At 58.4% G+C, this 15156-nt stretch overlaps 1 protein-coding gene across 6 annotated transcripts in view; it reads right to left on the reverse strand.

The window, feature by feature from the left end:
- The window catches only part of HSPG2 (heparan sulfate proteoglycan 2), a 107956-nt gene that overhangs the window by 63257 nt on the left and 29543 nt on the right, over positions 1-15156 (reverse strand). For all 6 annotated transcript variants that reach the window (XM_043445979.1, XM_043445976.1, XM_043445975.1 and 3 more), the window contains exons 2-6: positions 8301-8436; positions 6657-6701; positions 761-870; positions 598-656; positions 135-295 (exon numbers count right to left, since the gene is read on the reverse strand). In XM_043445979.1, the coding sequence (XP_043301914.1) occupies positions 135-295; positions 598-656; positions 761-870; positions 6657-6701; positions 8301-8436 (511 nt within the window). The remainder of the gene's footprint in view (positions 1-134; positions 296-597; positions 657-760; positions 871-6656; positions 6702-8300; positions 8437-15156) is intronic.

A 15156-nucleotide genomic window follows, 5' to 3' on the forward strand; every position in this document is an offset into this window, starting at 1 on the left:
GGTGAGCTCCCCGTCGCTACCAGTGTGCAAGGCCAAACTAGGAGAGCCCGTGGTAGGGACACTGAACGGGCGGGGGCGCGCACGTGAGTCTGAGAAGCCGGAGGGGGTCGCCCCTGCCTCCAGGATGGGCTCACCTGTGCCCAGGCGTCGGAACTGGAATCCCTGGGGAGAGGTGATGTAGGAGGCGATGGAGCCGCTGGAGATGACGCCGTGCAGCACCTCCTGAATCTGAGCCCCGTCGGCATTCCCTTCGGAGCCCACATCCAGCTCCACGAAGACCCAGCCGTCCAGTTCTCTGGGGGTGGGTGTGGGGTGGGGTGGAAGGGGGAGGAAGACACCTGTGGTCTCAGCTCCTGCCCGGGGGACCCTGCCCGATGCTCAGGCCTGATCTCAACTCTCCGCCTGGCTCCTGGACAGCCTGCACCCCATGCGGGGCAAGTGAAGGTCCAAACTGCCCCTCCACCAGTCTTCACATTTCCACCAGGAGTGGGGCCGCCCCTTGGGCCCCTCCTGCTGCCCACCTGCCACTGGGGCTCCTCCCATCCTTGCCTGCCCCACACCAGCTGCCCCCCCCCCCCCACCGGGGCCCCGTCTCACTTGATGAACACCACACTGACAACCTGGTCTCCGGGAATCTTCAGGTACTCTGACTCCAGCTGGAGAGGGACACGGCATCATCAGCCTCCAGATCCCCTCACCCACCTTCAGTCCTGTACCCTGCCACACTTGGGGAGCCCCCCCAAAAGCCCCTTCACCTCACCGTGTCTACCACAGCCTCCGACACCTCTCGGAACTCCTCGGAGCCTGCGTCCTCCAGCTGAGGGCTATAGTCGATGGAGCGAGTGAAATTCACCAGCGCTCGGAAATAAACTGCAAAAGGGAGTTGCGGGTGGGGGATGGAGTCACTATGAGGGGCCCAGCCCGGCAGAATGGGGGCCTCAGGCAGCTGGGCCAGTGGGTGGAGATAGGAAGGTGGTCCCTGGAGGCCTCCAGTTGAGGCTGGCACCTGTGTGCCCACAGCTGTGCCCAGCAGGACTGCCCAGAGCTCAAAACCCAGGCCTTGCACTTGAGTGAAGGACTTAACTAACAGGGAAAATGGCCCAATCCAGATCCCAAGTGATGGTGCAGAAGAGGAGGCCTCCTCTGGCTCAGAGGAAGGCTGGGTGAGAAGGGGGATGCTCCAAAGGAGGTGGCCTGGCAGAGAAATATTTTTTTCTTTGGTTGCACCACACTGCTTGTGAAATATTAGTTTCCAAACTAGGGATCAGATCGGGGCCTCAGAAGTGAAAGCGCTGAGTCCTAACCACTGGGCGGCCAGGGAATTCCCTCCACCCCCGCCCCACCGCTTTTTATTGGTACAGAAATTACTCGAAAGTGACCGTGACATGTTCCTCCTCCTCCCTCCCCCAACTCACGCCAGTGCCTACTCATCCTTCAGGGCTTGGTTCAGCCATCACCTCCTCCAAGAAGACTACTTGAACTGCCTTCCCTTCCCAACCCTTGCTGATAGAGACCCCTCCTCCGGGGTCCCCCAGCCTCTTGGTTTCTCCCACGAGTTCCTTCTACCCACAAAGTGGCATAGCTCCTATGCAGTTACACAGGGCCGACAGAGCACCGTCATAGAGATTGTGGGTTCTGAGGTCAGCCACATCTCAGGCACGGACCTCACCTCTCTGAACTTCTGTTTCCTTTTTGCAGACGTTAATTACATTTACTGCACCGGGTTGCAGCGGGGAATAAATGATAGCATGCTTAGAAGGCCATCCCCCTGTGTACGAAGATGCAGCCCCGGGCAAGGAGCAAGTACTAGGGAATCAGAAGATGCTCTCACTTTTCTCTCTACTGCTAGACGATAAATGTGACAGGGGGGAACCTCAGCTCTCATTTACCCTGGTACCCCCAGTGCCTGCACAGTGCCGGGCACACTGGAGGTGCCTAATATGTGATGGTTGAATAAATTCACGGCAGATTGGTGTGAGCACACACTTACAACTACTGTTTACTGAGCAACTGCTATATATATTTAATGCACATTAAATCTCGTCATGTTCATGAGTTCATAACAGAAGTCTTAAATATGAGTTGTAAATGAGGCATACATGTGTACACACACACACACACACACACACACACAGTGCTTCGATGAGAGTCTGGCACGTAGTAGAAGCAATATAATCCAAACTATTACTCTAGAAGAGGCCGTATAGCTTAGTGCTGAAAATCTCAGTCTCTGAGCAAAACTGCCACTTATAATTAAAATAATTGAAAACTGCCCTGTAACCTTAAGAAAGTTACTTAATCTCTCTGAGCCTCGGTTTCCTCATCTATAAAACAGGGACAAGAGTAGTGTCCACCCCAGAGGGCTGTTGTGAGGATAAAATAAGATAAGGAATAGAAAATGCTTCCAACAGCATCTGGCACACACCAGGGGCAGCAAGGGTTAGCTGGATTCTCTCTGGTCTTTAAGACAAACCGAAGGAATGGACTTGGTTTTATTTCTTCCCATCTGAGAGAGGCATTCATGGCTTTATCAGATCTATATTGAAGGTCTTTAATAAGCTAGGCCAATACTTTGGCCACCTGATGCGAAGAGTTGACTTATTTGAAAAGACTCTGATGCTGGGAAAGATTGAAGGCAGGAGGAGAAGGGGACGACAGAGGATGAGATGAGTGGATGGCATCACCGGCTCGATGGATATGAGTTTGAGTAAGCTCTGGGAGTTGGTGATGGACAGGGAGGCCTGGCGTGCTGCAGTCTATGTGGTCGCAAAGAGTTGGACACGACTGAGCAACTGAACTGAACTGAATAAGCTAGGCATGTTTTAGGGGTAGGGGATAGAGCGGTGAACTTCATAAGCGACGATTTCTGTCCCCCCAGAGATCACTTTCGAGGGGGAGAAGAAAGGAAATAAAACACATGGGTGGGGAATATCTGGACCATGGGCGGGGAAAACAAGGGTGGGGGAGTGGGCGCGCAGGGGTAGGGTAGGGCTGCTCCTCTCCAAGGGCGGCCAGCAAGGCCTCCGCTCCCAGGGGACGCTCAGAGGCAGAGAGCGAGGTGCCGGGGGGCGGCCAGGAGAAGAGGATTCCAGGCGGGAGGAACCGCAGCTGCGGAGCCCCTGAGGCAGAAGGGGGCCCAGAGAAGTGACAGATGAGCCACAGGCGGGCGGCAGAGCTGGGCCCGTCCTCCTGCCCCTTCGTGCTGTCTCTCAGGCCCCCGGGTGCGCACCCCAACTCCACGCCAGGACTGCCCCCCCACCTTGGCGGCTCACTGAGCAAGCCCCCGCCCAGGGAATGGGGATGGCAGCCACGCGACAGCAAGAGTGGCCGGGGTGCCCGCAAGGGAGGGTGCCCGTGAGGGCAGTGCTGGACCACGGGGCTGGGCTGGGCGGGGCTGCTGGGGGCCGGGCGGGCGGGGCCCCGTGGGCTGGAGCGTGAGGGCCGTGAGCTCGGCCACAGAGGCCTCTTGTGAGCGGCCACAGAGGCCCATTGAGAGTCCCCACCCCGGCCTCTGGCCTCCGCCCCACGGCCCAGCGCGGGCTGAGGAGGCCAGGCCTCTGCCCAGGAATGTGCCTGCTGTCGGGGGGGGGATGGGGGTGGGAGGGGGCCGGGCTCCACAAAAGCCCCTTTCTCCCAGGGCCTGGGAAGGGCACGGACCCTCCAGCCTGCCCCCGCCCCCGCCTCCTCCCAGACCAGGGGCAAGGTCGGGGTGAATGCCCTCCCTGGCGCAGGTAGCGGAGGGCCTGGGCACAAGGTGAGGCTGCGTCTTCTCCAGGAACCGACCACCCAGGCCGAGGGGGCTGCTGCGGGGTGGCCCGGGGCGGGAGTGCTCTCTTGGGGCGGGGAGGCCTGCCCTGGCCAGCTGTCTGCATGCTGGCCCTCATCTGACCCCATCTGGATGGCTCAGCTCCAGCCTGGAGGGGTGGGAGGCCCAGAGTGGCCTGGCACCCCAGGCGGGGGTGGGGACCACCCCCAGGGCCTGGAGCCGCCCACCCCACTTACTGTCCATACCCAGTCCCTGCTCAACAGGATTTCCTCCCCGCACCCTGGGGCTCCGAACTGCCAGGCTAGTCCTTTGGGGTCCCCTGGGTGGGCCCGGGATCGGCCAGGCCTGAGGTGGATCCAAGTCATCTCCAGATTCTAGGGCCTTTGCCCCGAGGGGTTCGTTGCACCCACCCTGCCTCACTGGCACCCCAGGGGAGAACAGCAGGGGCCCGGCCCGCTAAGCCCAGATGGGGAAGGAGCAGGGGAGCACGTGGGGCCCGCTGGGGCAGGGGCAGCGGGCGAGCCTGGCCCAAGACTCTAGAGGGAGCGTGGGGTCTCCAGTGGGACAACGGGCAGCCTGGGTGGGGGGAAGAAGACCCAGGAGAAAGGAGGGAGTGGACGAGATGGGAGAGAGGTGGGCGGGGCAGAGAAGGGAAGCGCGTCCCCACGGCCAGAGGAGACTCCTGGTCATCACACCGGCCGTGGGAGGGGGTACCCGGGCAGGGGAGGTCCCCAGGGCCGGCAGAGAGGAGCAACAGAGGTGAGGAAGGGGCAGAGACACAAGGAGGGGGAGAGACCAACGGGAGAGACAGAGGCGGAGGTGATAGAGACACAGAGATGGAGACAGAAAACAGAGATGAAACAGACAGAGAGATGGGGTCGCAGACACGACCATACAGAGACGCAGAGACAGCGTGGTGGGGAGAAGCAGAGAAAAGATGAGACGAAGGCGGAATGGAGGGAGGGAAAGACAGAGACATGGACGCGGAGACGGCGTGTCCAACAGACAGAGGGAGGAAAAGCCGGAGAGGGGACGAGGTGCGGATGAGACAGACACAGACAGCGGGAAGGACAAAGCCCAAGGCAGGGCAGGCAGGGTGCGGAAGAGACACGTGGACAGACTGTCGCAGGACGGATTAGAGCCGGAGAGACACAGAGGCTGTCGGAAGACGGGAAGCAACGGGGTGAGGGGAGCTGGGCCGGGTTCCCAAGGCCGGGGGAGGCAGAGCCAGGGGCCGTCCGGGGTGGGTACTGGCATTCAGGGCTTGGGGAGTACGGGGCTGGGACAAAGCCAAGGGGAGCCACAACCCTGCCTGAGGGAAGAGGAGAGGGAGGAGGCATCTCAGATGATGCTCTGTGGTCCGGGAGTGGGTCAGCTTATGGTCAGGACAGCCCTCGCTTACCGGAGGAAGGAGGGAACAGCCCTTGGGCAAGGCCGAAGCAGGCCCACAGACCCTGGGAGTCGAGGAGACTTATCTGCGGCCTCTCGGGCTAAGATTCAGCCCAGCTGCCTGGACCTGCCCCAGGGGCACGGTCTGGAGCCAACATTGGGGCCTGGAGGGCCTATGTCCCCACACCTTCCCGTAGATGAGCCCCACGCGATAGGAGAGGCTCCTGCCCTTGGGCCCTCCCCGCTGCCTCCTCTGGCTCACCCTGCCCCCGCCCCTGCTCTCTCCTGCCCCCCTAGCTTCTCAGGGGAGCAGGAGGGCGAGCAAGGCCCACTCAGAGCAGCCTTGTGGGAGGGGTCCTAGACATTTCTGAAGGGACAGGGTGGACGGGAGCAGGGTCCCAGCAGGCAGGCTTGGCAGGAGGCAGCTTGAGGTCAGCACAGGTCATTCTAGGGGTGCCTTGTGTGCCTGGGGCCCATCTGACACCCACACTCCGACCCCACCCAGATCCTAGCAGCAGCTGTAGACCTGCAGAGACGGACACGGGGAGCAGCTTCAGACGAGGTCTGAGTTCCAGGTGCCGGGAGGTCACAGGCAGGATCGCGCCACCCAGGGGCCAACCCTCTGGTCTCTACTGGCCCAGTGAGGACGCCCCACCCTCCGGCACTGGACGGCCCCGAGGCAGCAGGAGGAAGGGAGGCGACCCCACCAGCCCAGACTCATCCCAGCCCCTGGGGTGGGCAGTGCTGGGGACGCAGCGGGGCTGCCCAGCAGCAACTCCAAGCTGAGCTCCGTCCTTGGTCCCGATCACCCTGTGCCCAGGCACTCCCGGAGAAGACAGCAGGAACCATACGGTACCCTGGGTCTCATCCCGGCTCATCCCTTCTCTGCCCAGAATCCCAGGGTGGGAGAAAACAGAGACTCTGAGCTGCCTCCCCACTCTGGGCCAGCCTCTGCTCTGGCTGAGCATGTGGGGTGTTGGCAGAGTGGGCAGTTGACCGAGGCCTGATTCCTTCCCCCCTGTGAAGCTAGCCCCCTTTCCCCCCAACCCAGGAACCCCGGCCTTCCAGCAGGTGACCCAACATGAGGCAGGCTCCCTTCCGGGCCCGGCTCCTGGCCTGTCAGGATGCCCGAGCCACAGAGCGCCTCGGTCTGCCCTTCCCTGCCTGCTCTGCATCAGTCACCCCAAGCAGGCCCTGGGGAAGGACTCCACGGCTGAGCTGCCCTGGGAGGTGAGATCCTGGCTTTGAATGCTGAGTGGCTGACGCTCAGTCCCATTGGAACTGGGCATTTCCCAACACAGGCAGGCAGAGAACCCGGACACCCCCAACCTCGTAGGGACCGGCCAGTCAAGGCACACAGCTGTCACTCAATGGGGAGGAGGCCGCCCCCATGGCAGGTGCAAGGAGGCCTCAAGGCCCTCAGCCCAGGAGATGGAGCCTCTGCGGCTGGGATTCCCCAGGGGGCAGGCTGGGGGCCGGTGTGCTGTCCCCAGATACTTACCCATCTGGAAGTCCCCGCTGCCCAGGTCGCCGCTGCCCACACCGTCTACAAGCAAAAGAAAGACTTTTTCAGCAACAACTAATCTTCACTGACTACCTACCGGGTGTCAGGCGCGGCTCTGGGCAACCAGTACATGGTGGGGAGGATCACGAAAACACAGCTGTTGGGACTTCCCTGGTGGTTCAGGGGTTAAGACTGGGTGCTTCTAATGCAGGGAACCCAGGTTCGATCCCTGGGCGGGGAAGTGAGATCCCACAGGCCATGCGGCTCGGCATAAAAAGTGAAAGTGAAAGTCGCTCAGTCGTGTCTGACTCTTTGTTTGACCCCATGGACTATACAGTCCATGGAATTCTCCAGGCCAGAACACTGGAGTGGGGAGCCTTTCCCTCCTCCAGGGGACCTTCCCAATCCAGGGATCAGAGCCAGGTCTCCCGCACTGCAGGCAGATTCTTTACCAGCTGAGACACAGGGGAAGCCCAAGAATACTACAATGGGTAGCCATGAAATAAAAATGGGTAGACATGAAATAAAACACAGCTGTTGTCTCCTCTCCACACCTAGGGAGGGTCGCCTGTAAAAACTAGGAAATCCTCCATCAGAGAGGGTGTGGTCCAGGCTGGATGGAATGGGCGGGGCCAGGTCAGACCCGCCTCTAGGTGAGGACGGGAGGAAGTGGAGTAGGGGGGCTTCAAGGGCCATAATCACCCTCTACAGTGCACTGCCCGCCACCTTCCCCTTAAGTCCAGCTTATCCTGGGCTGTGAGGGGAAGCAGCCGCCAGCCCGGGGTCACACAGGCGTCAGTGAAGGGTCCTGGGCTCACTGGGACCAGGGCTCAGAATGCACACAGCTCTTAGCCCATTTCTTTTTTTCCTAAATTTTTTAAAAAATTGAAGTATAGTTGCTGTACTATATTATACAGTTACTGGTATACAATATAGTGATTCACAATTTTTTTTTGGGGGGGGTTTGTGGTGTGTGCTGCAAGATCTCAGTTCCCTGACCAGGGATTGTACCCAGGTTCTGGCAGTGAAACCACCAAGTTCTAACCAGTGAACCGCTGGGGAATTCCTATAATTCACAAGTTTTAAAGGTTATACTCCACTTACAGTTCTTATAAGATATCGACCATATCTCATGCGGTACACTGTATCCTTGTAGATTGCTTTATATCTAACAGTTTGCACCTTTTATTCTCCAACCCTTATACTGCCCCTCCCCTTTCCCCACACCCACTGGTAACCACTGGTGGGTTCTCTACACCTGTGAGCCTGTTTCTTTTTTGCTATATTCACTGGTTTGTTGTATTTTTTAGACTCCACATATGAGTGATATCAGGCAGTATCTCTTTCTCCACCCGACTTATTCCACTTACAATGCCCTCCACGTCCATCCATGTCGCCACAAAGGACAAAATTTCATTCTTTTTTTAATGGCTAAATAGCTGCCTGTATGTACCATCAGAGAGGTCATCATCACCCAGTCCTCTGCTGACGGACACTTAGGGTGCTTCCCTGTCTTTCTTAGTCCATCTCTAGAGGGGCCACCTTGGGCAAGTATCTTGGGGCCTCTCTCAGGACCACTGGGAAGCGTTCAAACTCCACCCTGACCCCCTCCACTCCCGGCCACCAGAACAGCCTGCTCACCTCCGGAGGCCTCATCAGCCAGGAAGTCCTCGTCATCAGAAAGGTCTGAGTAGCTCCAGCCAGCCCGGCCGGCTGTGACTGTTTCTGCATCCTCCGGCACAGACAAGCCATCATACGCCCTCAGCCCATGGGTCACCTGCGGGACACCACACAAACAACTGTGTCAAACTCTCCAATTCCTGCCAAGCCAGGGCCCCTCTTCTCAAAGGGGGACCCAGAGTCCCACCCCATGGCCCTCCAGTGGTCAAGTCAGACGTGGTTTGGCAAAGACAGTCAGGCTGAGGCTCTACCACTGTTTTTGACTCAGTTTCCCCAAATCTCATTAGCCACTGAATATAAATCCTCAAATAAACAAATAGTAAACTTATACTTTTTTTTTTTTTTCTTTTGTGGCCACACTGCAGGGCTTGCAGGATCTTAGTTCCTCGACCAGGGATCAAACCTGAGCCCACTGCAGTGGACGCACAGAGTCCTAACCACTGGACCACCAGGGAAGACCCAACAATACACTTAAAGCCGCTTTGGTAAGTGACCACTCTTCTTCCCTCGGGAGAAGGCAGGGGATATCCAGGACACGAATTAGTGGGCTGGGAGATACAGGCAGGTAGAGGGTGACCGGGGCCGGTGCAGATGAGGGGTGTGGGCAAGTGACGGGGCGTCAGGGCCAGCACGAATGGGAGACAGAAGCAGAGATGGAGGGGCAGTCAACCGAAGCTGCGGTCTCCAACAGCGCCTCTCCCCCGCCGCCCCCGCCCCAGCCATCTTGGCCACTTGTGTCTGCCTCAGTCTGGCCTCCGAGTCTCCAGGCCACAGGGGACACATTCCGGCCACGTTGGAGATCAGCTCTGGCACTCGTGGCCACACTGACCGGCTCATCTGTGCACCCAGGGGCGGGGGTGGAGCCCAGCAGCTGGGCTGAAAGGGGGCAGGTCACCATGGTGTCAATTCCACGTGACCTCGGGTGGCGCTGAGCCCAGCACAAGCTGCAGCTCGGTTTAACACGGGGGCGGCTCGGACCCCGCACCCCGAAGGCTGGCGCAGAGGGGCCCCCGCGGCCGTGACCCCTGCCGTTCTCAGGGGTGGGTGTGGGCAGTGAAGGCCTCTTTCCCCTTAGACAATATTGTGTGTGTGTGCACGCTCAGTTCTCAGTTGTGTCCGACCCTTTGCAACCCCATGGACTATATAGCCCGCCAGGCTTCTCTGTGCATGGAAATTTCCAGGCAAGACTACTGGAGTGGGTAGCCATTCCCTTCTCCAGCGGATCTTCCTGACCCAGGGATCGAACCTGCATGTCCTGCATTGGCAGGTGGATTCTTTACCACTGGGCCACCTGGGAAGCCCCTAGACCAGACTGAGGCATTTCCAAAGGAGTTTTACAAGATAACGGAGAGGAAAACAAACCAAGCGGAGCCTAAGGAACCGCAGTGTCTCCAAGCACAAGAGCGCAGTTCCAGATGGCCTGGCACGAGTGTCTTGGCCTCAGCCCTATCTGGGGAGCCCAGCCCGGCCAGAAGGAAATAGGCTCCCTTGTAAAAACCAAACCCAGCTCTCACTGGCTAGACAAGGAGAGACACCCAAGGAGAAGGAAAAAACCAGACAGTCCCTTTCCCTCGCACCGACCACGTCCCTAGAGCCTCTGGCCTTTTCTCATGCTGGTCCCTCTGCTGGAATGCCGTTCCTCCTTTTGTTTATCTGGCTAACTCCCATCCATCCTCTGAAACTCAGCTAAACACCACCACCTCCTCTAACTACTCAGTCACAAAACAGAACACATTCCCACAGGCCTGGAAACAGGGATGAATCTCAAACACTTTGTGCTGAGCAAAAGAAGGCAGACAGAGAAAACGCCATACTGTACGATTCCACTTCTACAAAACTCCGGGGGCGGGGGATAAGTCTAGCCTATGATGACAGAAAGATGGGTGGTTGCCTGGGACAGGGGTGGGGTGGGGCCGGCCGGGAAGGGACACAGAAAACCTTTTGGAGTAACGGTCCCCCGGGTATATAATCGATACATCTCATTCCCATTACTGAACTGTACACTTAAAATGGGTATGTTTTATTGCATGTAATTTATACCTCAATAAAGATGACTCAAAAGAAACTCTCTTCTGGGAGGAGTAGTTGACTCCTCTGCCCCCAGGCTGGGTTCTGGACCGTCCGGGGCTCACGGTGGAAGGGCTGTACCTGCACTGGCATGACAACACCTCGAAAGCAGGGACTGTGATGAGCTCATCTCTGCCTTCTCAGCACCCCATGTTCAATAAGCGCTTGAACGAATGGACAAAAGTGTCATCACCTATTCATTCCAGCTGCTTCCTGAGCATGACTTTGCTCTGAAGGTACCACTCAGCCCCAGGCAGTCTGTGTGTATGTCCCTCCTTTGGTCATCTTTTTTTTGTCAGCGCTACCCAGCCTTGTGTAAGGTCTACACTGACCGCGTCTATCCCCTGCTATGGCCTTAAGCCCCTTCCCCTCACAATCCATGGGCAAATCCCTCCTCCCCTTCTTCTCCCTTTGGTCAAGTGCCCATTCCTGCCCTGGGTGGCCAGTGGACTTCTGGGCCGTGCCCATGAGGTCTGCATCCAGGAATACGCTTTAGAACGTCCAGGAGCTGGTGAGAAATAGATTCCTGGGCTCTTCCTCAGAGACACTGAGTCACCTCCCCACCCCAGGTGGGAGGGTTAATGTCCCGCCGGCTCAGGCATTCTGACACTGGTTAAGAACCACAAGCCTGGTCCAGCATCAGGGATTCTCCCTCCTCTCCTGGCTCGGGGTGGAGAGCAATGCTCCCTATCCCTTGGGTGGGCCCTACGCAGGCCCTGATGGATCTAAGGGGAGTGTGAGGCTAGGGCTGGTGCAGGGGCACTGACTCTGGGCAGAGGAGGCTGGCGGGGCAGGACCCTCCCCACTTGGGGAGGGCTCTCTTTGTGTCACGGCCAGCCCTCCCCCTCCCCAGGCAAACGAGGCCGTGGATGGCATACCTGGGGCACAGAGATTCCTGGCACCCCACAGATACTAGGCCACTGTCTGGAAAGGAAAACCCTGGTGGTGAGCGAGGTCCAGGGCTTTTTGCAGGGAGGCAGAGGCCACTGGGGCTTGGGACTGGACAGGAAATAGCAGCACGAGATTCATCTTGGAAAAAATGTTGGGAACACACATCTGCAGTGAGAGGGGAGAATCCAGAGCATGTCGGGCCCTGGACCGGAGCCCCCCCCACCCCAGGGAACCTGGGGAATGGGCTCGTCACATGCCAGCTTGCCCCCACTTACAGCCCCTACCCCACAGTCTAAGGCTTTAGGGTCAGATAGGGGCCTGCAGCGAGGGACCAGTCAGCAAGAGCAGAGACTTCACTTGCGAAAAGCTGAAGACCGAAAGGTTTTAGCAGCTGTATTTCACATCTGGAAAGGGAGATGCCGCCAGACCGGAAAGTAGCTTCCAGAAAGAGACCCAAAGAGTCTGAGACTTGATCATTGAAGGGAATTTCGATTCAGACCTGGAAAGTCCAGGGTCTACGTGGGGAATAAAAAGAACCAACATTTATTGAGCACTTCCTACGCACCAGGCACTCTAAGGATGCTGTAGGTGTTAACCCAGGTTAGGGGTCAAGGAGCCCCACCATAAAGACGGGGACATGTAAGCAGAGTCAGGAATGTGGGCAGAGCTGGGATTTGAACCCTGGTGGTCTGGCTCCAACATCTAAGCCCTTACCACTGTGCCACACCACCTCTGCAGCCAAGGCTGGGGAGGGAGCGAACCCACCCAAGTCACCGAGGAGCCGCTCCCACAGAACCACTCAGCCACACTGCAGTTCACAGTTACAGAGCGTTTCCTTAGCTGCGGTGTCACTTGACCCTGACAGTGACCCGAGAGGGATGAGCGGGTGTGAATGGCCCCCACGGGCTGGCAGGCTTAGACCCAGGGCCTCGGAGCACCCTACCCCCAGCCCCTGCTCCCCAGGAAAGGAGGTGGGGCTGGAGCTGGGCCTCCAGGCTGGCCGTGAGGGCAGAAGCAGCGGGCAGAGCCAAGAGGTTGGCCGGCCTCCATCCCCAACGGGACCAGCTCCCAGGGACGCCTGAGCCGGCAGCAGCCGGGACGCATACAGTGGGTGCTTAAGGTCCCAGCGAGGGCCGCCAGTAGCTCCAAGGTCACAGGCAGAAATAGAGCCCAGGTTTCCTGCCCCCAAGCCTGTCTCCGGCTGGAGGGAGCCCTGCTTCCTCCCAGAGGAACCCAGCACTACGGGCGGGCATTGCAGCCGGATGGCGGGGCCCGAGAGGAGGGGTCCAGAGGGCAGAGCTGGGGCAGAGAGGAAGGAGGCAAGCAGAGAGGGGGATTTTCCAGACTCTGCAGGCGAGGGGAGGGGGGCGCGCAACTGACTCATACCGGCCAAGGACTATTCTGGAGGGTTGGGAACAATTTCACGGGGTGGAGGTGTGGGCAAGGTGCATCCCCCAAAGGCCAGGCACTCCCCAAACACAGGCAGGGTGAGACCAGACAGGCGGTGCATCAAACAGGCAGAGGACTTCGGGGAGACAACCACCCCCAGAGGCAGGCCCTCCCGTGAGGATGCGGTCACACGTGGAGCTCCAGGTCCAAGTCCCGCAAAGGCCCTGGGGGACAGGGGACAAAGGCTGGGCCTTCCTCTCCTGGCCTGGGTGAGGATGCCAACCAAGGGAGGGAGCCAAGGATGTCTGGGAAGGGTGTGGGAGTGAAAGGTCAAGCCATGGCAGAGGGGTACCGAAGGCAGAGATTTGGGGCGCCAGGGCAGGTCCTGATACAGATAGAGGATATAAGGTGTGGGGGGTTTAAAAAGGAGTTTTTAAGTGAGGATTACAGGATCTCACAGAGGTCACGTGTATAGAAGAGTTTCTGGTGCTACTAAAATCAAAGCGGTAGGAAGCTGGGGGACGGTAAAGAGATGACAGTCAGAACGGTTATTGTCCACTGAGGGCTTTCTTGATGTCAGGCCTTGTCCTAAACACTGCCTGTACCACCTCAATTAATCTTCACAGCAACCCAGGTTTCGGCGGTGGGGGCTGAGGTTGGGGGGGTGGGGAGCGGTGGCTGGCATTACAGGGCTCTTATCCCTCATCTGTGATAATCCAAGGAGTTCTGAAACCCATGAGTGGGGTTATTTTTCTTTTTTAATAAGTTAATAGCAAGCTCTTTTGGTGTCAAGTCCTGACCTAAGTCGACATGAGGCTACGAATAGCTTATTCACTCCACGTAGAGTGAATAGTCACAGGTTTTGCTGCAGCAGTATTCATGTGTTTGAGTATAGGGTAATGCCCCAAACTCTACTGAGGAAGTCACACCCCAGCTGAATCACTCTGTTACCTTTCTCGAGTTCATAGACTTCTGAATTCCAAAACATGGCTGACCTCATGGGTCTTGATTAGGAGACTGTGAACTTACAATTGTTATTTCCATTTTGCAGATGAGGAAACTGAGGCTCAGAGAGGATCATTTGCGTAAATGGGATCAAGCAGGTAAGGCCCTCTGCCTGCTGCCTGGTATACAGTAAGTGCTCAATAAGCACTAGAATTAGCATCATGCAGCGGGTTCAGGGTAGAGGTGAAGAGCTGAGAGGTGATCGGGGATGCACGGGAGTGTGGGACGTGGGCTCAGGCGCAGGGTCACCTTCAGGTCTGGGATGAAGGGAGGAGTCTGGCTCCTCTGCCCGGGCCCTGGGCTGGCTAGCTGGGCAGAGCCTGGCTGAGCGGGAAGCTTGCTTTGAGGGTTCAAGTTGCCTGCCTGTTCTGAGGTTGACTCTGGGAGGACTGGTTGGGGGGAACTTCAGGCTTCTCCAGCGACATTCTTCACAGGTCTTGGGCAGCCAGCCCACCTCCCACCCACTCTCTCCGTGGTCCAGGCCTGGGGCTGAGCTTTCCACTCCCCCACCCCAACCCCAGCTGGGCAGGAAGGTCTGAGCACCGCAGTCCCCAGGGAGCCTGTAGCCGCCTAGGGCAAGGCTCCAGGCATCTGGGCTGGAGTGAGCTCACTCCATCAAAATCCAGAGACAGTGGGTGGGGGGGGGAGCGGGGGGGCAAACGAGCCACCGCCTGCCCACCTGCCTTCTGCCAGCGCAGATTCTGCCCCCTCCCCCATCTACGGAGGAGGGACCAGCAGATGCTGTCCCCCAAGCCCCTCCGAATCTCCAGCAAGGGCCCCGAACTCAGACAAGTTCCCCCCCACTCTGCTATGATGCGGGCTCCCCAGGAACCCCAGAATGCGAGCACCTCCCACCCCCAACACTCTGCTACAACCCTGGCCCCGGACGCAGGGGCCAAGGTGCCATGCCCCACCCCCAGGCCACTGGGTACCCTGTCCCCGGGCAGCAGACGGCAAAAGGGAAGGAATCTGTCAGGGCAGCAGTTTGTTGTGCAAACTGCCAGGGGCGGGAGGGCCCGACACAAAGGCCAAAAGGCCTTTAATCCCCTGGCAGGCTGAGAGGGGCGCCGGGCCGGAAAGGAGGTGGCCGCAGCCTCCTCAGGCATGCCTGCACTGCCCGTGCCACGCGGGAGCCCTGCCAGCTTCCCACACTCGGGCTCCCAGGGCAGCAGGACGTTCGCCAGCCAGGTGGCCAGGAAGAACACCGATGTGCCAAGCGAGGAGATGCTTTCCTCCGCTCATCAAGGGCCTTCCTGTGCAGGAGCTGAGGGGAGGCCCATACATGGCTTATTGCACACAAACCCACAGCCTCATAGGCAAGATATTCATGACTCCCCCACTGCAATAAGGAAAGAGACTCAGAGAGGTGAAGTCACTTACCCAAAGTCACACAGCTCAGGCAACAGAAACCCAGTTTGAAAGCGGGGCCCCTGTGCTAGCTCAGAGGCACGGCGGCCAGCAGGCC

Source organism: Cervus canadensis, chromosome 24 (genome assembly GCF_019320065.1).
Source record: "Cervus canadensis isolate Bull #8, Minnesota chromosome 24, ASM1932006v1, whole genome shotgun sequence".
In the NCBI taxonomy this organism is placed as follows: domain Eukaryota; kingdom Metazoa; phylum Chordata; class Mammalia; order Artiodactyla; family Cervidae; genus Cervus; species Cervus canadensis.